General features: G+C 42.0%; 1 protein-coding gene across 2 annotated transcripts in view; it reads left to right on the top strand.

Annotated features, from left to right (window-relative positions):
- The window catches only part of KCNJ6 (potassium inwardly rectifying channel subfamily J member 6), a 162,098-nt gene extending 142,114 nt beyond the window's left edge, over positions 1-19,984 (top strand). For both annotated transcript variants that reach the window (XM_056329865.1, XM_056329864.1), the window contains one exon: positions 16,609-19,984. In XM_056329865.1, the coding sequence (XP_056185840.1) occupies positions 16,609-16,934 (326 nt within the window). In that variant the 3' untranslated portion in view covers positions 16,935-19,984. The remainder of the gene's footprint in view (positions 1-16,608) is intronic.
- Positions 19,985-24,294: the final 4,310 nt, after the last annotated feature.

The following is a 24,294-nucleotide window of genomic DNA, read 5'->3' as shown; positions in this document are numbered from 1 at the left end:
TTTGTTGTCACTCCATACGTATCACCACACTTGGATTCAGAAACATTCATGTGATTCAGCAGACACAAGAAAAACTGGAGAAATTTGCCAAAGGTAAAGGAACCTGAAGAACAAATCCATTCCTATAGAGGCTTTTGCAACTCACTCTTATCCAGACTTAAACCACTTCCTTCCAAAAGCCAAGAAATGCAGCAAGACACTTTTGACTTTTGTGAAGCTTGGATTGGGCCATCACCTTGTCATTGGCTTTGGACCCACCAGATGACAGCCTGTGGAAATGAAATCACTGGTTAGCACAAAAGGCACGCATTGCAGTTAGAGCAGTCAGTTCATGAAGGGACCATATCATAACTCTCTTTATCAGTCAAGAAAGTGAACAAGCTATTAATCAGCTTCTCCTTCACTCACAGACATGCACATCAACACACAAACAACCTGTACAAGCTCACAAAGGGATTTATTAAATGAAAGCCTTCATACTTGACCAAACTTTGAGGAATGCTCCCTGGAATACTGGGCTTGAAGCCTGTATTTAATCATGGGAGCAGCACTATGATGAGCTGTGCTTTTATCCCTATGCAGACACCTGAGAGGATCACAGGGTTTTTTACATTAATATGCCTGGTGAAAGAAAAGCAAACCCTTTGTTCTTTGATTAATAATGTGTTAAGCCACAGTTCCAAATTATTTCAAGTTTGCAATGGTTATGAGAACATTTACAAGACTGATGGCTGGACCGTATACTGCCAACAGGCTGAAAGAGCTATCATTTATTACAGGGCTTTCTTGCAGCCAAAATGTGTAATACTACCCTGGTAAACTGTGCAGAAAAAGAATTATGAGTTTTGGTACAGCATTTTCCCAAATTAGAAATCAAGTGAAGCTTTCTGCACTACAAATGTTTCTGTGTTGGGGGAGAGGGAGGAAATGCCATTAAACTTTCCCAAAAATTCAAAACCCAAATGCTTCTGTGCTGTGGTGGTGCAACAGAACATCACTAATTGTGTTGGCTGATTTAATCCCATCATACCACAGTATTTTGTGGTGCTCTGTTGTTCAGTTTCACCATATGCTTATAATAGCCTGATCTGTCCATCATTTCCATCATTTTCTTGTAACAACGTCTTAACTGTCCCAGTGCCTCTCTGAAGTCTGTTAATTGTCTTCTCACTGCTGCCAGTTAAATTCTCTTCTCCTCCCTTCATACAACAGAAGTAATTTTAATTTGATGATAATCAACCTATCTCATTAAGCATTTGAAGTGACTGAGGACTTCCAAGGCTGACACATCAAGGATTTGCTATTTTGGATATAGGAGAACTGCAAAATCACTGACCTCAGTATCTCTGTACATCTCTCTCTATCTGTACATGTGTGCATGCCATGCCTCGTGTCATTGCAGCACCCGCAGGCAAAATCTCCATTATTCTGATAGCAGAAAATTTTCAATCACAATTAAAAGAAGGGGAGAGCTCCACTGCACAGAGAACAGGAAAAGGCTGAGGAAGCACAATTGCGACTCCAGGAAAACACATTCACATTCCACACATGATTCATCTCATCTGCCTTCTGTTCCCAAAACAAGCTCTCCAGTTTTGTCATCCATACCCTGCTCTGCTTAAAGCAAAGGAGAGAAATGTTCTTAGGAAAGATTTTGAGCTCTGCTGAGACTCTGGTAATGAGCAGAATCTTGCCTTTTGTTGAAGTAACAGGATCTGAAAAAAATGCCATTCCGAAACATTAGCTCTCCATGAAAACTGAGCTTTAGGCCTAAAAATCCTCCTGGTTCACATCAAAGCACAACAGATAGCCAGCATGCCCCTAAATGACTATCAAAATGCATGCATCCTCACCACGGTAGCCTTTCTTTGCTACATACCTTCTATAAGGCCTTAGGGCAAGTCACCATTCACTGCCTCAAGTTCCCCATTGGCAAATCAAAAATAACAACATTTCCCTTCTTTTGAGACTTTCAGATGAAAGGTCACAGGAAATAAAAGCCAAACATTACTAGTACTATCTTTTCTGAGCCTCAGTAATTCACTCCCCGCTGGGCTTCTGGATTCTGATGTAAACTTATTGGCATAATAAATTCTGCACTTGTATTGTATTTGCATTGACCTCCATTTCCAGCAAAAACAGAATAAAATGTCATTTAAAAATTGATAGGAAACACAAGAAGCAAATAATCCGGGTTGTGCTGAATGCATAGCAGCTAATGCTCTATGCACATAAAACCCAGCATGTGCCAGCTCTGTAGTTGCTTCTTAAAGCGATGTATAATGTCAGGGTTTGGACTTTTTGGGGAGCTGCTACATTTTTCAATTCATTTCCAGTAGTCTCATCCATGCTGGGAATAAGTGACTGCATTTTTTTTCTCCCTTTTCTCTTTAGAAATGTGTGATCAAAAAGACAAAAGTGTCTTCTTTCCTTGAGACAGGTCTGCCTGCGCTGATCTCAGGTTAGCCAAGCAGCAGTTCAGCCTTGGGGGGAGCGATGAGCACTTACACCAGGGCGCAGATCCTCCAGTGTACTTTGAGGAAAACCAGGAGGAAGAAGCCAAGGTGGCCTTATTGATCCGTCACCTGTCCCAGGAGCACCTCCCAGTTTTGGTTAGATAATAAAGTGCCTTGTCCAGAGTTTTTCCTTTTTTTATCTCTCTGGTTTAAAAAAGCTCTGCCTGGAGTAAGTACAAGGTGAAGGCAGTGGCAATGCATTTAATTTGGCAGCCAGGGAAACCTTTTATTATGGTGGGAAGAGAGAGAAAGGCTCACTGCATGGCACAGAGCTGGTTGGGATCAACATTCTTCTGATGCTGCCTTGAACTCCTCCCAAACTCACACCCCAAATTCCCACCCCCTTCATCAACCTGCCTTGTCTCTAAACTCTTATTCCTCCCATGTGTTGTGGTTTACACTGTTTGAAGGAAGCACAACTAGCTGTAAAGCCATCCCTGAGCTCCCCTACCACCTAAGCCTGGTTCAGGGCAAGCATGAAGAGAAGGGGTCAGCAAGCTTTCAAAGAGAGCATGCCAAGTTTTATTTCTCTTTCCCATCCTGGAGGTTAAGCGTGCCTTAGGAACAAGCAGAAGCCAGAGGATGCTGCCTCACAAGCAAACATCTGCTAGATGCCTTGGGACTTAGCAGGGACCCCGTGGGCGTAAAAAACTGTGGAGACCTGAGTCAGGTGCACAGTCTGGAATAACTATATCCTGATGGAAGATGCTGCTGATTTGAACTGCTGCTGGCTGAGACTAGAATCTGGTGCTCTGCTTTCCATTTGCTATGGCATACATTTTTTAAAACCGCACGTTTAACACTCTTATGCAATGTTAGAGAGAGAGCTCTTTAACCAGAAATGCCTGGGTTTAATTTTTTCTCCCATTTACCTCTGAAACTGGGAGCCTGGTCTAGTTTATTTTCTGAGAGGCAGGATACCATCAGAGTGAAGTATGTCTAGTTTTAGCCAAGTGTTCATTGTACAAAGCACATATCAATGAAGTGCTCCAGATCAGCAGTGGTCTGGCAGCAGTAATAAAAGCTGCAAGAAAGAGACTGTCGAGTTGTGCTTGTCATGAAGAAGAATATAGTTAGTCTGCAAGTGGTGTGCAGAAATGTCTCAAATATCTATGGGGGTCAGAAGAAAACCAAGTAAGCTACTAACCTCTAGCTCAAAGAGCATTCAGCAAGGTATCTCCTCCAGATACTACATTCCTGCCACAAACACGCAGCATCCCAGTGGTGATCCACCTGCCTGCCCAGACATTTCAAAACTTTTGCAATAATCTCTCAACGATATTTTCCAGGCATCACTTCTTTTTTCTTAGTTTAGATAAATGCACACTTCAAAATCTTTGTAAGCTATCTCTTCTGGTAGAAGAGTGCCACCTCATGACTGATACAGAGGAATGAAACAACCCACAGCAGAAAAGCTGAAAGCTCTCAAGTGCTGCTCACTGCCGGGGAGGACAGGGACAGCTCATGCCCTGTGTACCCAGCCAGCACCTCAACCACCTGAGACAAACACTCCTTTGCCAAACAAGTGCTTTGTGCTCCACCAGAAAAAGCTTAACATCTTTGCTGACCACCAAGCCCACCCTCGGTGTTGAACAGAAATTAATTACTCAGGAGAAACAGACCTTATGTAGCTTCTATACGAGGTGTTTCTTGCTTCAAAAGCCCCGTTGTTTTCTTTCAGACTCCTCTGCACTATCTTAGGTACCTCTCCTCTGGGAACTGTGCAATTTGGAGTGTGAGCACCCTCTTCTCCTTGCTTCCTCAAATAGCTTTCCCCATACCTAGCCACCTTTTCTCAATTACTTTTTCCTTCTTAAAACAACTAATTTTTCTCACCAGCTGAGATAAACGTTGTTAAACTAAGAAGACATTTTGGTGCTAAAAAGCCCTAATGACTCTTTGTTGCTTCTATAAATGAGGTGCATGTGTCAAAGAAACTTGGAATTTCTCTGCTCCATCACCACTTAGAAATGTTTGTGGCAAAATCAGACACATATTCTCAGAGACTGATTTGTCTATGCCCCTGCCAGGAACAGTTAGCTTAAATATTTATAACACATGAACAAGGAATAGAGCAAAATAACTTTTTGCTGGGCTTTGTGCTGTTTTTTTGGGTTTTTTTTAATGAATTCAGGTATTGAGGAAAGTGCTAGATTGAAAAGGCTAGAGCATGAAGTGTGCTGTTCCTATTTTTTCCCAGAATAGAAATATCAGGAGAGCAGTACTGAAGCTTTCCTAAAATCCCAACTCTACTGCTGCTGTTCTCCTTTATTGAACTCATTGCTAAATGCCTAGGCAGTAATTAAAGATCAGAATCAGCTTCTTCCTTACCACCTCAAATAAAACCAAAGTCAATTAAAACCAAGTGAAGTACTATTTTTTCTAAAACGGTTATTGATCTACAAGCAGGTATATTAATAGCACCTATTATCAGACAGGATGCCAAGCAGCTAAAATATGGATACAAATTTTGACATAACTTGAATATTAAATAGTGTTTCAGAAGTGAAAGATTGTGCATCTCATTCCCTGAGGCAGCTAGTTTTTGCTCAGTCCTGCATTTCAAAAATATGCTGCTTAAGTTGACAGCCAATATTATTAACCTGAAAGCATCAACTTAATAAGTCTCATCCTATGAACTGGGGAAAAAAAAAAAAGAGAAAAAAAAGAAGAAAAATCAAAACCTGCTTGCTATTCAGTGGGAGGATTTTAACAGTGTAGATGATTTTCTTTGCATAATCGCTAGAAGGCTTGCAAAAGTTCATAAAAAATCAAAGCTGTGTGAAGTCTGGGATTGGCTGATTCTTTTGTTACGATAAAGGTAACAACAGCCAAATCAATAAACCTCATTTAAATGCTAATTAAAGATTATTTTACAACAGATGACTTTTTAAGCTTAGTGTGTTTAACAGTTTCCCTTAAAAAGATTTTTATAAAAAAACTTGACCAATCACACTAAATAATAGCATGAAAAAATGTTTGGTTGCTTAAACTATCTCCTATTAAGAAAATGAAAGGATATAAGGTCTGCTATCTAAACACATCTTTTGAAATACTAACAAAACTAGCCCAGATATCCTCCTCCTCCCAGAGCAGCTAAGTTAGCGCTAAGCCATGTACAGTGTGGGGGTCCTTCAGACAGCACTGAACCCCTCCAGCTTCAACTTTTGTCCAACCAGGGACATACTTCAAAGTATCTGAGCAGAATTTCTCCATCTGCCAAGAGCTCTACTGCCAACAGGTCATAGGAAGAGGAACGGGGCTAGAGGCAGGTCCATGCTTAAGTCACCAGGAAGAAGAGAGGAGGAGGTGCCAGCTGAATTAAGCACAGGTCCAAACGCCGTCACCAAAGGGCAACGCGGTCAAGCTCAGCTTTGTCCAAAATGCACAGAGAAAGGGCTCATTGCTTGTTTGCTTGGTTAAAGAGCCAGAAGGCAGCTCTGCTGTTATTAGCCCCTGCTACAGAGCGGGACAGATCCAGCTCTCACACATCTCCATGCCCAGCTGCTTTTTTAGGCTGCCATGTGGTACTAGCTAGCCTTCTCAAATGATAGCTGTGATAGTTTCAGCAATGCCATCAGGATTTAGAGCTTTCTTCTGAAAACCAGAGAGCACCCATACACCAGTCCTCTTGGTACTCTTTTGGATGAAATATAAATCAAAAATATAATCTCTGAAACTAAGATATCTTTAGAAAAAAAAATTCTTCAAGATGTCTCTTCTAAAAGTAAGTACCACCTACCCACGTTAGGCTTGTTTTCCAGCCCACCTAAAAGGATGCACCATTATGAAACTGCCCAGGCAACCCCACTGAAACATTCTGTTGCTTACCAAAAATCCAGGTGATTTTGGATAGCACACAATTTCACTTTATTTGTGCTGCATTTCCAAACATTACTTCTCACAAACATCTGCCTGGCAGAAATAAGTGCTTTATCCTGAACTCTCTTTCATCTCCTCCTCTGATTTCACAACATTTAAACCAGGCTTCAGCAATGCCATTAGCCACAAACCTACAAACAACCACCAGAATACTTTGTGGGTGATTCACAGATTTTGTTGTCAAAAAGCTAGTGATCTTCCTTATTTCCTGAATTTTACAGCATGCCAAGCTATGTGTTCACACTGTTTTGTCTTTAATCCTGGGTTCAGAAATATTTCCACAGTAAAATGTGAGATTTTTATAAAAAGCTCTAAGTCAGTAAAGTTCAGGATAGAGCAAACCTTGGATGTTCTGTTCTCTTTGTAAAGTAGCATTTTTGAAAAGAAACAAAACACATCCAAACACGCAGACTCAAATTACATGTTTAAGAAATCTGCACAGCAAGAGGTGAAAGAGATCACACATCTATTTTAATTAAATGTTTATCTCACAGTCATGACAGCACAAGTGTGCAGCAGGTACAAGCTGTTACAGAAAATTCTTCTTTCACAGCAAGCATCTTTCCAACTAAAGGGGTTTTTCTCCCAGCTGTCCCTTAGTATTAATGCTCATGTGGAATTTCAGCAATGCCCAAACACGCATTGTTCTACTCTCAGTCCCGGTTACCACTGTGTGCTAAACACATGCTCCTCAAGAGGGTCACATATGCTGTGCATTATGTAGCATAAAGCCAATACAGCAGTCAGCTATGTTTTTCCACAAGAGATTGGCTCTCTGTGTATACATGTTAAAGGATGCCATCTTGGAAGAGCTCTCATATAAACAATGTTTCTACCCCTTTCCAATGCCAAATGCATTTAAGGTTCATATTTTCAGCAGTTCAGCAGGCAACCTGCCGAGCATCCAGCTCCACTAATGCTGTCCACGGGCATTTCCCCGGGGACCTTACCGCAGGTGCATCGGAGACCGTGCACCTTGCAACGTTAGTCTGAAAGTTTTGGAGAGGTGCAAGTAGTACCCATCCAAACTGCAAATCAAAGCTGGAGTTTTTAGGGTTTTATCAAACTGTTTAGGGATAGGGTTTTATCAAACTGTGAAGCTTAGAAGTGTTAGAGGATGCATTTTCTGTTCTATATTTTCTGCTTTCATATCTGTCCCATTCCCATCTTCTGCCTCCCCAGCAAGGAGTGGAGAGAGAAGAACCTGCTTCTGAGGTGCTGACCTCATTTAGCCTTTGGGTTTATGCAGAACAGAGAAGAAGAAGAACTGTTCAACTGCTTTCTTCCCCAAGATGAGCAATGCAGCAGTTCAGGCATTTCCTTCTTCACCCTTATTTTATCCAAAACTAGATTTTCCTGTGGCTCTCCACCCCTTCATAAAAGGTGAGGGAAAGGGCAGGGCACCCAGAGCCCCTGGAGGAAAATGGACTCCCTTTAGCTTCTCCCAACCTGAGATCATGCTGCAGGAAGCCAGCTGTGGCACAGCATCGCTGCACACCAGTGTGCAGCTGGATGTCCCCCGTCCTCTCCTCTCCTGGTGCTTTTATGAGACGTTCTTCCTCCATGGCAGTGAATCTAGTGGCTGGAGAGAGACTATAAAACAGGCTGAGCCCAAAGTGCTTTGAAGTGCTGAGGTAACTAAACGGGAATATTTGTGTGAACTATGTATTTCCTGAGGGTCTCTGGTATAAGAATTAAAGCTGTTGCTTATGAATGTGGAAAAGCAATAGGGAGCCAACAGGAACTCATGCAAAGGGAACTCATGCAGCCTGCTGTAGGTGAACCTGCTTTAGCAGGGGGTTGGACCTGATGATCTCCACAGATTCCTTCCAACTCTGATCATTCTGTGATTTTGTGAAAGAAAGAGTAGGGTACAAAATCCTGGTACTTCATGTTCCGGCTCCACTGAATTGAGTTTCCCATTTCCAAGGACTCCAAGTGCAAATTCTCAGAGGAACAAGCTTCTCTCTCTGGTCAGACGCTGCATTATTTGATACATTAAATTTCACAGATTTAGTTGACAGAAAAATGTAATCATCATCCATTTGAAAAAGCACAGCTGAAAAAAATGATTAAAATTCATACACATCAGGCAGCTTGATTTGCTGGGCTTGGCCTGAATATAAGGCTAAATGAAGGTTAAATATTGGCTGAATAGTATTTGTACCATCTCTTTGAGAAGCTGTTTATTGAGACTGTATATGGTACTGTTAGCTAAAAGGAGCAGCACATCTGAGATTGAATCAGACAAGCTTTTCTACCTTATCATTTACCATTTCTCAGACTAAGCTACATGTAGTCAGAAAGCAAGAAATTAGACACAAGACACTCAATGAAGTATATTTAATTCCTGATAGGATAACTAAGTAAATCAAACATTTATAATCCAGCATTTTTCCATTGGAAAATATAATTTCACTGGCACTGGAATTTCCTACTGAGCAGAAAAATGTACATTTTAAAATATTTTGAAAAAGACTAAAGCATGGCCATCTTCTTCTAATTTAGATGCTGCATTATGCAATATATCACATGTGAAGAAGTCAGAATGAAAATAGAATGACTAATCCAGGTTAGGCTTTGTTTAGAATTTAACTCAACATAATTCCATTTCCTCACATTTGTTATCTTGTTTAGAACGAAAAAGATTTTGGAGTGTCAGAAAGTCCCACTGACTTGAAATTATGGCTTCTCATCAGCTCAATTTCCTATGCATGTTCTCCTCTTGTGCAGACATGACCCAATAATATATGTGTTCTCCCATGGGGGATGTGATTTTATTACTCCTGGTGTTGGGCAGGCCAGGTGCTCCGGCTCACTCCATGGCAACTCGCATTTTCTGATGTCGAGTTTGTCCCTGGTGCCGTCATCACCTGTGTGATGAAGACAGAAGATGCCACAAAGACCTCTGATCAGAAGTCACAGATGGCAGTAGATCAAGGCTATAAAATTTCAAATATAGTGATCAGCTTCTTTGCCTGATTAAATAAGAAATATGAAAATAGAAATACCAAATTACTTGAATTGCTAACAGAAAAAAGTACCTGATTTAACATCAAAAAAGGAAAAAGAAAACAAACAAAAAAAACTCCAATGAAAGCTTATTTCTTTTATCCTTATAAGAAAAAAATATCTGTCCCCACTCCCTTCCTCTCCCACTCACATACACACTCCTCTCCCCAGTTCCTGCACCAGCGCCAGCAGTGGCCACGCTGCGATGTAGCTGGGACATGGAGAAGACACGCACAACATTCATAACCCACAAGATGAGGATGTCATGCACAGATTCCTAGGCATGCTGAAGCAAAGATAGACTAAAATGCTCACAGGCACCTGTCCAGTTTTTACTTCTTCCGAGAGCTTTAAACACTGGTCAGGATGAGATAAGCATCCAATTTCCAGGTGTGTTCTTAATCAAATTATCAGAAACCCTGGGAATTCCCCTTTTCCAGCTCTGAATAAGAGGTTATATATATATATATTTATATTTATGTATATATATATATATATATTTATGGGGTTATTAAATAAAACTGAAAAACCAACACTGATTACTTCTCAAGTGTACCTAAATTCAAAAAGGAGGGGGAAACTCTTTTACCAGAGCACGGTATTTACAGCATTTTCCAACAATAACAACTGATGCTTTGGGCTTCACAAAAAGCAGTGAATTCAGGGTACAACATGACTTTTTTTCCTTTTTTTCATTCCTTTTTTTTTTTTTTTTTTTTTTAGCTTGATTAAAGAGAACCAAGTAGCTAATGTGGAATATTTCTGATAATAACTTGGTGGAACTATGAAAATTTGTTCTAAATCTCTGTCCTTTTTTGAGGCAATCGTTTTCACATCAGGGAGAATTGTTTAGTACAAAACTGACAGTGAAAGTCTAGATGAGGAGGAAAATATACTGCAAGTACATCTACTGCCTTTAAATCTCAGCATGTCCCTTGTGGCACACCAATAAAACAGACCCAGCAAAGCTAGGTAATTTGCCAAAGCCCACACAATGTCCACAGGAGAACCAAAGCATAAATCAGGAGTTCTTGACTCCTAGCCTTTTGCTTGTTTTTAATAGCAGACATAGCTTTCTCATTCTCTTTAACATCTAAAAATAACAGACTGATAAATCTTGCACCAAATATATTTGAGACCAAAAGGTCATCCGGGCAGAGACCATCTCTCTGCCTTGTAGCACTAAGGAGCAGAGGAGCAAAGCTCAGCCACAAAACAAGAAAGTCACTGTAAGCTTTTTTAAGCACTACACTGGAGTTTCAGACATTAGGTGCACATTCAGCTAATTACCTCAATATTAGTGCTATTATCACATTGTTTAAGTAAAATTCTCCCATCTTCTCACCATTGCCCTAGGCAAGGTACAAGTCAGCTCTAATGCTACGGGTCAGCACCTCCCTCTTCTTCATAATTCCTACAGCAAAATAGTTTCATCATGAGCACTGACACAGAGGCTGTAGGAATTCATCTCAAGGGGCAGAGAATTTTCTACATGTCTGGGCTTGTTTTTAAAACGTTCTCACAATACAAATGAACCTTCTGATGAAGGAGATCAAAACCTCAGCAAAGGATGCTATGAATAAAGACAGGGTAAAAGCAATATAATAGGAGCATCGCATGAGCAAACGGAAGTCTCAGCTCTCAGCTGGAGACCACCAACCAAATTCTGTGCCTCCTGTACACGAGCGAAACTCCTCTCACCCCAGAAATGGGGACACCACTGATTTCTGTGCACACTTGAGTCCTCTGCTGCTGAGGTCTTACTCCAGGCTGAACTGTGAAGCAAACTTCCCATGCAGTGACTGGAAATGGGTTGCTCTTATGGGGTATCCCATTCGATTTTGTGCAGCCAAACGTCTGCCTTGCTCTGCTAAGTGCCAGCAGGAAACTGCTGAACCTCAAAATCGGCCTGACATTGTGGCTGTCAGCCAAAGAGATGCAGTCAGTAATGGGCCATAATTCTTGCTCCCTTCATTTCATTTAGAGTCCTTTTTTTATCACAGGAGTGGAATTTCAAAATAAAACGTCCTGTTGTAACAAAGACCAGCTCAAGTAAAACAAAAGCTGAATGAGGCTGTTGCTATGTGTAATCTGCAGTAGGCTGACCTAGAGCTGCATATTACTGTATTTTGGTCCAAACATATTTGATTCCCTGATCCTGAAGTCCCCTTTTCCCTCTGACTTTTTTATAGCATTTTATTTTTGATGGCTCCCATCACAAAGTGAAATAATATATGGTAAGAGTGCATGACACAACATATTATTGTGTAAGCTACCATGAAATCTTAAATTAAGTGCACTGGGGGGAAATGCATCAAGTCACTCTGGGTCACCACACCAAACCCTCGTAGCACTGCAAGACGGTGAAAGCATAAGCCAAATAGCAGTAGACAGCATGAACAAACTGTAGCCTCAAAATAACTGCACAGGGCAACTTTTCAAGAGTAACGAATCTGGAGGTGGCGTCAACTTTGTTATTAATTCTAATCAGTCAAAGTTGGTTGTAACCTTACCCGCATATCAGCAGCAGCTTAGGGGAATTATTCTGTCATTTTCTTAGACTGCGTGGTGCAAAGATTAAGCTTGATAAAACCTTTCATTCTAGCTGCAAGGAAAATTGCTGATGGGGTACGCTGAAACAGTGTCCATGCTGCCAGTCAGGCAGACGGAGCCACTGCAGCCTGTGCTCTGGAGAGGAGCAGCCCACGTGTTACCAGGAGCCAGAGCATGGTCCCCAGTTCTTGTTGAAGCAAACAGGACACAATGTCACAGATGTGACCAAGCCCTCTACAGCATTCCCACCCCAGCACAGGTACCTTGTGGCGAGAGCCCAGCTGTGTGTCAAATCCAATGCAGACAGAAAGTGGCTTAGCAGGCCGGCTCCTGCTCACAAGCCACTCGTCACTCTCCAGCATTGCTCAAGTCTCTGTACAGCTCCTCACCTGTTGAACTGGAATAATAAACATTTAGAGGATAAATTAAAGTTTTAATTACACTGGTTGTCATAACTAGTCATAACTAATTGCTGATTTCAGATACACAGAACTAATCCCAGCACTGTCAGCAGGACTTTTTTTGTCCCTATTTGAAAGCAAAACAATAAAAATGTTGCTGCATTAGCTTGGTTACCTAAAAAAAAAAAGTCTCCTTCACCCAATCCCCATAATTTAGTTTGTCTCCTCTGATATAATAAGGACCAAAATTCAGCTTGCAACTCACCTTGAATAGGTCTGACCCAGGAGCTATAGGAACAGTATATATATAGGAACATGATGTGTGTCTTTCACAGAGAAGTGGCAACTCTTATGATGCTGGTTACAGCCCACAAAGCTCTAACAGAACATCAAACATAATAAAAAAAACCCACAATGAAGTAAGGTGGCAATTAATTTTACTACTTAGGTAACTTGCCCAGCAATCACGTATTTGCACAACACTCGGTTGTGATTCCCCAGCCTGTGCAAACATAAAACAAACAGACTGAAACGCTGCCATTAAGACCTAACAGAAAGCTGCAACATATACAAAGGCTCATTACTGCTCATTAAAAATGCTTTGAGTTTAAAGGAGTGAGACAGCAGTTAAGGGCAACCATCAGAGGTTTCATCAGCTTATGGCACGTTTAAAATACAGTGTGCAGCGAGGTGAACAGGTGCAAGCGCAAGCCCACTGCACTGCAACCTAATCCTGCCACTGCCATTCCCCCGTGCTGGGCGGCAGGGACAGATGGTGCAGGGAGCTGCGGAGCCTCCATACTGGGACGTGCAGGGGCAAGTGGCTGCCCAGCCCAGCAGGAATGCTCCTCTGTCACCACCCGCTGCCCCAGCTTCACTCAATGCCCATCACAGCAGGGCCTGAGAGCCCAGCCTCAAGGTTTTCAAATGGTCTCAAATAGACCGTTCCTTCCAGTTATAGTTTTAATTAATGTAGAATGAATTATTTGGGTCTCTTAATTTCCCAGCTTATTTTGAAAAAGTCCAACTAATGCTGAGCTAAGTAGCTCCAAAGGCTCCCCAGCTCTCATCTACCCTGAAGAGGTCCAATTAAAATGAGACACTAGTCAAAATGTCAAACCACCATCATTTTTAAAGCCATTGTGCAACAGATCTATGGCTACACATAAACCACATAATTACTGAATAAATGACACAATACTTGGAAACCTAAAATCTAAAATGTCCTTACTCAAGACACAGCCTCCCCTGTCAACCCAGAGCATGCTCAGAACTTGCAGCAAATGATAAAAGTCACAATACCTTTTAAAGAACAATTAAAACCATGGAGTATAATGCAACACATGTAAATTAGATGATAATATATGATAAGGGCTTAAATGCAAAAAAACCAGTCCAGAAGCTCTGGTGACTGCAGAGTTGAAGGACCCCTGAACCAGCACAGGTAGAGGCTGGTAAAGCCACACCATGAAGAAATGCAGGTGCACTGGCAATCACTGCAAGGGTCTCCACAACTGTTGCACATTTTAATCTGGAAACCCTCTAATCCACTTACAATTTTTTTCTGTATTAGCTTTCTCAACCTTTAGAGAACTTAATAAGGTCTCTCTCATACACACGTCCCTCACTAGGTAAAGTCTTTTTCTTGATTTCAACTTATTTGTTTGAAAAATCCTAACTCTTCCGTTCTAGCTCTGGAAGTATTTTGACTACTGCGGAAAAGAAACAGGTATTAAAGCGTTGCTCAATGGGAGACTAAATTAAAAACTGACAGGTCAAAATTTCAGATGAGTGTTTGTTTTTAATGAGCCCTAGCTCTAATGTAATCCAATTAACTCTCTTGACTTCTGCACAAAATTGCCCCCCTCTTTCCCACAAGTTAAGCAAATTTTTCCTAATCAAAGCAGCAGGATCACTGAGTACTTAGTCTGAGCACAGGAAGGTAATAGTGTTTCAAAGAGTCTTCAATATTATTTTTTTAATTCCATTGCCCTTATAATGAAAACTTGAAACTTCCCATTCACGTCTAAGTTGAATTTCAGTAGCAGGGAAAGGGATTAGAAACACATGAGTCTAAGGAACAGCACACTCCTTTGGGGAAACCTTTCCAGGGGTCACTGGTCTTGGCACACCACCGAGGAGCAGCAAAGGAGCTGGTACGAGACCAGCCCAGAGAGGTGCCCGAGATGGCAGGAGAGACATCGTGACCAACACTGGTTGCTGCCACCCCTCTCTGCCCCCAGCCTGCTGATGCCCCCCTCCCAGGGCAGAGAGATCCTATCAAATACTGCACCCACACTCCTGGGTCTGCCCAGAGGAGCGCTGGAAAAAACCACAAATGACCCTTTGGGGAAGCTGCTGCACAACTGGTACGTTTCTCACACGTATAGTGTTCTGTGAGCTGCCGGGTTCTTCTCCCTCTGTCATTTTGTGGGAAAGAAGATCTCCTTTAGACTAAAAATCACACAGGAAATCTCACAAGAGATGATTTTGTCATATGGTCTCGTGTCCTTCCACCCCTCCCAACTGTGAAGTGAACAGAAAAATGGTAAGATCTTTATATTTCCATTTGTGCGTTATTTGAGAATTGAAATGCAAATATGTCTTGTCCTGCAGCACCGAAAAAACTGAAGGCTTGAGTATTTCTGTTAGGCATAAGGAAAGGGAAATTAAGATCAGTAAGCACAGCAGGACGGTCGCATTTCTGCCTGGCTGTAGCAGGTAGGTATGGTGCAGCAGTTTTCATGCTAAAGCTTTCCCTGACAGTCACCGCTTTGCAGGGTCTGAGGCGCTGCAGTAAGTGGAGGGAAACACTGCAGAAGGGCTGAAGTACCACAGTGTGGTAACAGCTGGTAAATGTCTTTCTAAACCTAATGTTATAAGTGAAAAATACAGAGTAGCAAGAAACAGCAGTTTTCACCCATCAGAAGCAAGCCACCTGAGCTCGGAGAGGAGGCTCGAGAGAATGAGGGCAGAATTACCTGGAGCAGTTTGCACAGCCCTGAAAAAAATAAAGCTACCAATGTTTGCTCTTCCTGAGACTCTCCATGTGACCTAATACGATGCCAGCAGTGCAGAGAAACAATGTGCATTTCTACAGACAGCCATTTGTGCGCCCAAAATTAAATATTCTTTTTAATTGCTTATGATTACCTTCTAAATAACTGATGTGTGGCAGGTTTGTCCAGGGGGGTATGTTACTGTGTTTACTAAGTATTCAACGTATACTGTTCAGCTGAAGTTTGCCTAGTAATATATAGCTAATAATGTGCAAATAATTAAAGGAAAATTATCACATCCTCTCCATGTATTTCCATTTTTAGCAATATGGTTTTGTCTCTTAAATTCACTTCTCCTGACATTTTTCCTCATCATCTGGGTTCCCTCTTCCACTTCTGAGCATTAATATTTTATTGCAGTACTTCCCTGGGCTGTCTGTCTGAGATGGGGCAGGCGCTCCAAGTCACAGGTCCCTGCCATAGCCAAATGTTTCTTCACCCAGAGGATACTCCGGACTACTTTGAGCTCGGAACAACTGCCTGTCTCCATGCCTTTTAACAAAATATAGTATCTTACAGATCTCTTTGCCCTATAGCAACTCCCAGAGTGAAGTTCAGCAGACCCATGAAGGGAAGGTAACAAAGAAGTTAGTCCCAGCTATCTGAATTCAACACTGCACACTCCTGTCCTTCAGGAGTTTTGCTGACGTTCGTGTGTTGGCCACCAGCCCTAACCTCAAAGCAGCGTAACTGAAAGGTGGCTCCAGCCTTTAGGGGAGCCAAGTCAACCCATGGATCACAGGCTCAGGGGTCAACTCCAGCAGAGAAAAAGTTTTGTGTACGTTACTTAACCTGGGCAAGTGCTGAATGTGGTAGCATAGGTTCGTTACACACCAGGGAACCAAAGGATGGCGTGGTGCTAGTCCCATAGACTCTCAATAAGCCATCTGAGACTTGCCAGCAGGTGAGTTACTTGTTGATGCAATACAGGAAGCATTTAAGAAATCTTAATCTTTGCTCACAGACCCACTACTTGTTGTTATGTATATGCACAGAAGGAAAGGATGTCAAAGAGGTTACACACCGTAAAATTGCTTTCTAAGCCCAACCTCATATGATGTCAAACCTAATTTTTTTCTGGCATGTGCCTTTTTACATATATTTGTCTTCCTATATGAAAAAATAATTAAGGATTTGGGAAAGCAGTGGGTCCTTACTACAGCAATTCTTCCTTCTCTGTTACAGGAATGACCTGCCAAGCTCGAAGTTCATACATTACGAGTGAGATCCTGTGGGGTTACCGTTTCACCCCTGTCCTCACTCTGGAGGATGGATTTTATGAAGTTGACTACAACAGTTTTCATGAAACGTATGAGACCAACACACCAGTTTACAGTGCCAAAGAGCTGGCAGAAATGGCCAGCCGAGCAGAACTGCCCCTAACATGGTCGGTTTCCAGCAAGCTGGACCAGCATGCTGAGCTGGAAACTGAAGAGGAAGAAAAGAATCAAGAAGACCAAAATGAAAGAAACGGTGATGTGGCCAACTTGGAGAATGAGTCCAAAGTGTAGAACCACTAGGGGCATAAGGGCCAGACCACCTCCTTTATCTTCTCTCTCTTTGCTCCCCTTTTCTTTCTCCAGCACACCTTTTTTTTTTTTTTTCCTTCTGTGTTATTCTTAATTCTGGGAAAATAAATACTCAAGATGCAAAATATCTACCTGCCCAATTTAAACTCAAGAGATTCACAGACTAAGCAAAGGCATGGGTTAAAGCTGCAATACCCATTATCAATGGTGGAATCTCTATCCCCACCCTGGTAATGACTGCTGGCCTTCTCGGCACCTCTCCAAGTTCAGACCTCCAGGTTTATGCACATTAAAAAATCCCAAACACAACAACAACAACAAAACAAACCAACAAACAAACAAAAGCAATGGGTATATACATAAAGGATTTAGAAGGAAAGACTAATTAATGTTCATCGAAGTAATGGGCCTTGGCTCCAGTTTTTATGTGTTTCAGGACAGTTTCACGAACTGGGTGACAAGCCTCTATGAAATGGGCCTTGCAGCTTTAAGATGAAGGTGAGCAGAGGGATCTGCAATCCAACACGATACTGTACATATGCCTTATGTAATTATTTTCTCTTTACATTTAGTAATAAATACCGCATGTACAAAAGTACTGTAGTAAAGAACTTCTAAATAATGTACACAGATGTGTAATTAATGTAGGTTTAGAAACAGAGTTCTAGAAATATCGGGATGCAAAAACTAACTACCCATCAAGTAGGCATTTCTCTTCAAATATTTGGAGTGTAATACTGATTATTTTCCCCCTTATATCTATGGCTCTTCTAGTGCATGACATTTTCTTCAGTGTACCAGACTGGCAGCTATTTAGAGTACCTCACTGTTTGCCAAACAGATCGTTTCAATGACTCTAAAAAGCCATAAGTCTGGGAGAGGGCAGGGTAGATAAATTGTAACATAATTACTGATATACTGTGAAAATGTTTACAAATAAGGCAAACCATTCCCGGTTATTTTTTTGGCAGTTCAACCTAAAATTTAGGCTGTGGCAAACCAGAATTTCCTTTATACTCTTAATATAGCGAGCATGTTTCATGTGGAGGTATTATCCTTTATGTGCAATATCTAGGGAAACTTCTCCCTTCTCCCCAGCCAAACCATGGGATTTCAGCGTAGTAGTTTGTATACAAACAGCACAAGCCATTGGAAACCTGTTGTCGCACCTTAGCAAGCAGATTTTAGCTACTCAGCTGGGAAAGAAACAGCTGGATTTCATCTGAACCCATAATAAATGAAATTCAATTGTTGACAGCACCAGTGCTCGGCCAGTCCTGCAGAGTCACGGGTGGTGCAACATCCCTGGGTACATCCTTCAGCAGGGTTCCTCAGATAAACACATGGTTCCTGCCACCCGTGCTCAGGAGAGTGGTTCCCTCATGATTTTCTTCACCATAGGTTAGCTCCTCGGCTGTTGTAAATCAGTGTAAATCCTGTACATTCTGACCTGACAACTTTAAAATAAACGAGGCAGTGATAATTTGCGTACCTTACATGGCAACATTCACGTGAGCAGGGGGAGTTGATGTGTCACAGTTCCATGGACATGCTCTGTAAGGGGCTGCTCAGACGGTGTGGCACTGTGCGGGGCTAAGGACTGCTCAGTCAAGCCCAACATGCATAAAATACTACCTGTTGAAAAAAGCATTGCTTTTGCTGGGCTGTCGCTCAGGCCCATCAAGAACTGCATTTCTGTCAGCGAAGGAGAAGAAGCTGCAGCCTTAATTTTGTTTTTTGATACCTGCCTGCTCTGGAAAGAAAGAATACACTGAAGAGAATCTGAAACTATTTTGTACAGAAACATTTACATTAAAATAGAAGAGAAAAAAAAATAACCTCAGGAGATACTTAGTGGGCAGGTGGAAAATTTGCACTGTGATATAGCTTTCACATTGAATTCACACCTATTTTCCATTTTTTTGGCTGAAACAGTTGCCCCTTGATAATTTTCACAGTGTGGCTAATCAGTGGGGGTTTCTGCAGGTCGCCCAGCTGTGATTCCTGCTGAGGCAGGCAGAGTAGGGTGGGGAAAGGGCTGCACACCAGGGACTGGTAGATCAGGCTGAACAGAAAGATGTTTTTTGTTTCAGCTCTAAACATTTTCCCTAAAAGGCTTTCACAAAGCAGCATGATGTAAGGAATGGTGCAGAATATGGATTTTTGTTCCCTTCACCTAGGATAGCCAATTCTGCCAACTTGGTAAAGGTTACTTAACACTTAACTTCTGTAAGATAGCGCTCATTTGGCTGCAGATCTTTCAAAGCTCATTCTTCTGCCCCAGCATCAGCAGCTGCCCAGTGCTCCAGTTCATCCCTCACAACCCACCCATCAGGTTACCCATGAAGGGTACTGAGCATTTTCAAGGAAGGGTGGCTCCACAGCTCCGCTGGAGGACAGAAGCCTTACAGCAGAGGAGCCAGGGGCAGCATGGCATCGGTAGCAACGAGCCGCCCGCACGTGTCAGTCCTAGCGAAAGGTGCATGAGCTGAAAGCAAAGCATTCCTCTGAGGATAAACCTGCTTTTTGCTCTTGTAATTTACTGGGCCACTCTAGAATTCATTGCTGCAGTTTAACAAAAGTTTGTGTTAATTAGAACAGCAGCTCAGGGCCCTAATTAAACCTTTTTTGTGTCCTTTAGCACAAAAAAATAGACTTTCCGCCACTGGGGCATGCGCATGTGTAAGCTATATTTTTGTGAATAGGGCACTTAAAGCTTAAGGTGTGTGTGTTCATCTCTTTCTCTCTCTCCCCCTGTATTTTATCGTCTTTGGTATTAATGTAGTATGGACTGTAAAGTTTATGAAATCTCATTTTTGTAACATAAGCTTTAAAAATAATAGAAGCCTCCAGAGCTTTCATTGGGGAAGCTTCACGTAAACTTTGTACTAGAATGTCCCTATCAAACACCTCTATTTTTCTACAATGATTGATTAAGCAGTTTAACAATGTATTTTGTGTCAATGATTTCAACTGAACTGGTAAAAAGACAATTAAGAATTGAATGCTGTTAATTAACAATGGATTTTCAAGCCGTATATACTGCGTGGTGTTTTCATTAACAGCAAATAACCTGGGAACTTCATCTCCTAATCCTAAAAATTATACTGTGAAATATCAGTGCCCTATAGGAATATTTTTGGCAAATCACATTAAAGGAAACATGAATAATGCCACACTTCAATATAATTGACTACATCATTAATCAAGACCCATTACATCTCTATATACTTCACTAATATATCTTGATGTCCTTTTCTTAGAGGATCTTGTGATTTCCAGGAGCAAAAGGATTTCCAGAGATACATGTGAGCTCTCAGTAATCTGCTGCAGCTCTCAGTTCCATGTCCAATGAACACAAATGCTGCAGAGGTGCTTTGTACAGACTTCATGCACAGCCTTGCACAGTCCTCTTTTGCTCCTTCTTACTTTTTTCCTTTCTTCTTTTTTTTAATAACACACTAATTGTTTCTCCTCCACCCAAGTTTCCAAACCAGATCTGTCAGGTGTTCATAATAGACACAGACATACTGCTTTAAACAAAGCAACACAAATTTATACTGGGCGAGAATTTAACCTTCGGCAAATACTCAGGCTTATCATTTAGCAATAAATACCATCTTACCAGCATTAAAATGAATTTCAGAAATTATTTCAAAATAAACATCCAGAAATGCAAATGTTCTCTTAGATGTGTATAGCTGTTATGATCTAGATCTTTGTCCTACAAAACCATAGTCATCAGCATTGATGTGAGCCATCCCAACAAATTTAACTCCTGTGATCAAAGTTGAATGTCTGCTTCTGTGAAGGTCCTTGCTGCAAGCGTGCAGGCACCTGCACCGTATGCGGTGAGGACTGCACATCCCTTGCAAGGTGGAGGAAGGAGGTGGCGTGACAAACGAGGGTCCTCAGAAGGCAGCTGGGGCAAACCAGGTGGGACAAGGCACTGGCAAACACAAGAGGAAAACACTTGATGCCTGGTTTGAAGTTAACTTCAAGGCAGGGTCTGGCTTTAACTCCGGTGCACAGAGGTGCCCAGATCTGGGGTTGCCCATGTTCCTCTGCTGGAATTAAAGGGGAAAATCAGGCCTTTCAAAACCAGGGAAGAAATCACTCTTCTCTTTTCAGCCACAGCACAGAAGTTTCCATTTTGCTCAGCTGCACAGTATTGGCCTACTTAGGAGAGGGAAGGTCTGGATTCAGTGCCCTCTTCAGCCCAGGGAGGCTCAAAGCTGCATCCAACTTCTTTCAGGAAACTAGGCCTGCCATAAAAGCAACAGCAGAACTTCAGCCCCTATGCCAAAGGCTGCCTGCCTCTCGAATTCTCCCGCCATCCCAAAGAAACTTTAAATCCTGTGTTTTTAACAGAAGAATGGAAAATTCTTCATTCCCTGGGTCCATAACAGCCTCCACCCTATAGACCAGGGTGCTCCCTGGCTAAATGGCAGACCTCAGGCTGGGAAAGGCGTGGTGCTCCAGTTTCTCACCTCCAAAGCCAGCACGGCCAGCAGCCAGCTGCTGTCTGCAGAGGGGCAGTGCCACAGCCCTGGCCTATGTTTCTGAGTGCAACCAGCTACCATGTCTCCTAGGGGGTCAAATCCCGCAAGGCCTGGGTCTGATGTGCCCTGGCCACCACCCACCAGCCCAGCCTTGCCCTGAGGTGGAGGGAAGCCATTTTACCTCACTCCCGCTTGGCTGTGAGATGGGTACGGCAGCGTGCAGCCCTGAGAGTGCACGGAGTTATGCCAGAATCCCGGCTGGTGGGAGGAAGGCGTATCTGGGCCTCCTGTCTTTTTATTTAATTAATTTAATTTAAGCAGGTGGTGAATTTATACTCCTTCCTCCAGTTATTTAATGTGGATGTGAATTAGAGGCTCAACACTGAAAACAAAATTTGTCTATATAGCAACCTCAGGTCAGGCACCTCGGGCAGCACATTTCCCTTAGCTGCTACCACCAGAGCTTCTGACTGTGAAACAAAAACTTTTTACCATAATGGTATTCTCTGTCCATCAAAACACCTTTCTTATCAGAATACCAGCCTCCTTAACAAGGCATGTTGCCTTACTCAGACACTTTTTAGGCTGTAAATCACACATAATAAAACAAGAACAACAGTTGGGTTCTCTTTCACTCTTGTTCCTTCAGCTGGTAAACTTGCTGTCTGGAAAGAGGTGCTTGGAAAGCAAGCATAAATTTGGGTTTCATGTTGTAAATAATTCTTAAAGACAAGACCTGAAAGCTGTTATTTATTATTCATATTAACTGATGATCTTTTATCCATCCTGAGTGAATTTTAAACTTCTAGGATTTGGCTTTTTGGAGGAAGGAGGGGTGCTGTTAGACATTCCAGGGCATGCTTCATTTTGTGCATTTAGTTCAAGCTTACTTCTACCAATTTCCATTTTTTCAAATCCTCTAGATTTCCAGAAATTATAATCTAGTGGCAACCTCAGTGTAATGGTGTACTTGTTTTACCACTTGCCACTCTCCCATTTATTGCCTGGGTAGTGATGCTGTAACACAGTTTCACACAGACAGCACACAGACGTCATAACTAAGGACAGTGTTTTAAAGAGAACTGTATATCTTGCTATTTCATCTCAAGTGTGAAATCTGTTTTCTATTCCAAGAAAATTCACAAGTATAAACCACAGTTCTTTCCTCATCCTCCCTAACTTGTGTGTCATCCACACAGAATAAAAACTGAAGAGTTTCAAATAATACCAGCCGCTTTGAAGATTTTTTTTTTCTCAGAGGGCAGGACTGGGGAGAACCCTCCCCACTTTTTTTTTTTTTTTTCGTTTTATATCAAAGGCAGCAGCTCCAAACTCACAGCTGCAGCTCATGGGCAGTCCTCTGGAAGCTACAGGCACCATCCTGCTACCAGCTTGCTTTGAAGTCTGTATCAGCCACTCTTCCAAGCCATAGAGTTGGTTTCCCTCAAATGATTATAGGCAGTCAATTGCACTCTTTTCTGGAAGGTTTGAACTGGAAGAACTGGTGGAGAACTGTTACCCCACCATACTTTCCTCCACATGTTTTTCACAGTCTGTTGGACTGGAGTGCTCTGGACTTCTTCCAGCTCAGGAAAGGAGGTTGCCTGGCACATGAGCACCAAGCCTCGCAGCCACCCTCACTGCCTGCTTCCCCATCATCGTGACCGAGAGGACCCAAATTTCTCACTGAAATATCCATCCCAAAGGATGTGTGATGTGGTGCTTGGGATGGCACCATTCTAGCTCAGAAAGGATGGCAATGCAACGTATAGTGTTCGATACAGCTCACGCACACAGCACTTCGTACACAACCTTCTGCTGAGCTGAGGAAACAGAGCTGGAGCACTGCACCACTAGCAGAGCTCTTTAGATGCCTAAGAAATCTTCCCAAGAATGTAACTCTAATCAAATTAAACTCTAAATAAAAAGGACCTTTTCTAAAAAAAAGGTTATGATAACTTAATGAGAAATCTCTAATCTGAAAATACCAGTAAGATTGGCGGTGGGGAACCCAAACTGCTATACTTTGAAGTCATTATAATGAATCTTGTTCAGATGGTGATAGAATTATTTCCTTTTCACGGCAACATTTTTGGTTTAGATAGATGGGATGCTAGAGCTAACCTCCTAAATCTCTGCTTGTCATTTTCAGAAATGCTGAACATTTACCAGCTCTTACCAACATCAAGAGGAATCAGGAGGCATTTCTGTGAAGAGAGACCATCTGTTCAGATGACTATGTAAGAACTTTGTGCTGCCTTTTGCTCCTGCTTTTAGGCTCCCTGGGAGGTGATGGAGCCAGGAGAGGTCTCCACTTCCCTGAAATGCCATCCGCACCAAATACATCCTAAAGTCCTAAAGAACCCACACGTGCTGCAGTAGGTTTTAGGCACACATAGCTTCTGCAGGAAAAAATGGAAGCCATCACTTAGCAGAGAAAAACAGCAATCCTCATTTCTAATAAACTCAGTACTTAAAACATGGGAAGACAAGATAATGCACTTTCTAATCAAAAGGCAAAATGGTTCATAGCAAATACAAAAGATCCCTGAAAAAAAGAAAGGAAGAAAAAAAAAACAACTGCAAAGTCCGCAGATGAAACCCAACAATGTTGGCCAACAGGCACTGCCACAGGTATCAAGAGTTCAAAGCTAAGCCAAGCTACTGGCCATTTTTTACTTTTTATACACAAGTACCATTTCTTTGACATGCACAGAATTACTGTTAATAAATATATTAAAGCACAGTGTGATGAAAACTATTGCTTAAAAATGTTGGCTAGCCAAATCATCAAAATGAAATCTGTATAATGAGAAGAGACAAGGGAGAAAATTCATCAC

The sequence above is a fragment of the Falco biarmicus genome, chromosome 2 (assembly GCF_023638135.1).
Source record: "Falco biarmicus isolate bFalBia1 chromosome 2, bFalBia1.pri, whole genome shotgun sequence".
Taxonomy (NCBI): domain Eukaryota; kingdom Metazoa; phylum Chordata; class Aves; order Falconiformes; family Falconidae; genus Falco; species Falco biarmicus.
Note: the sequence above shows the minus strand (reverse complement) of the source record. Positions and strands in the feature narration are given on the sequence as shown.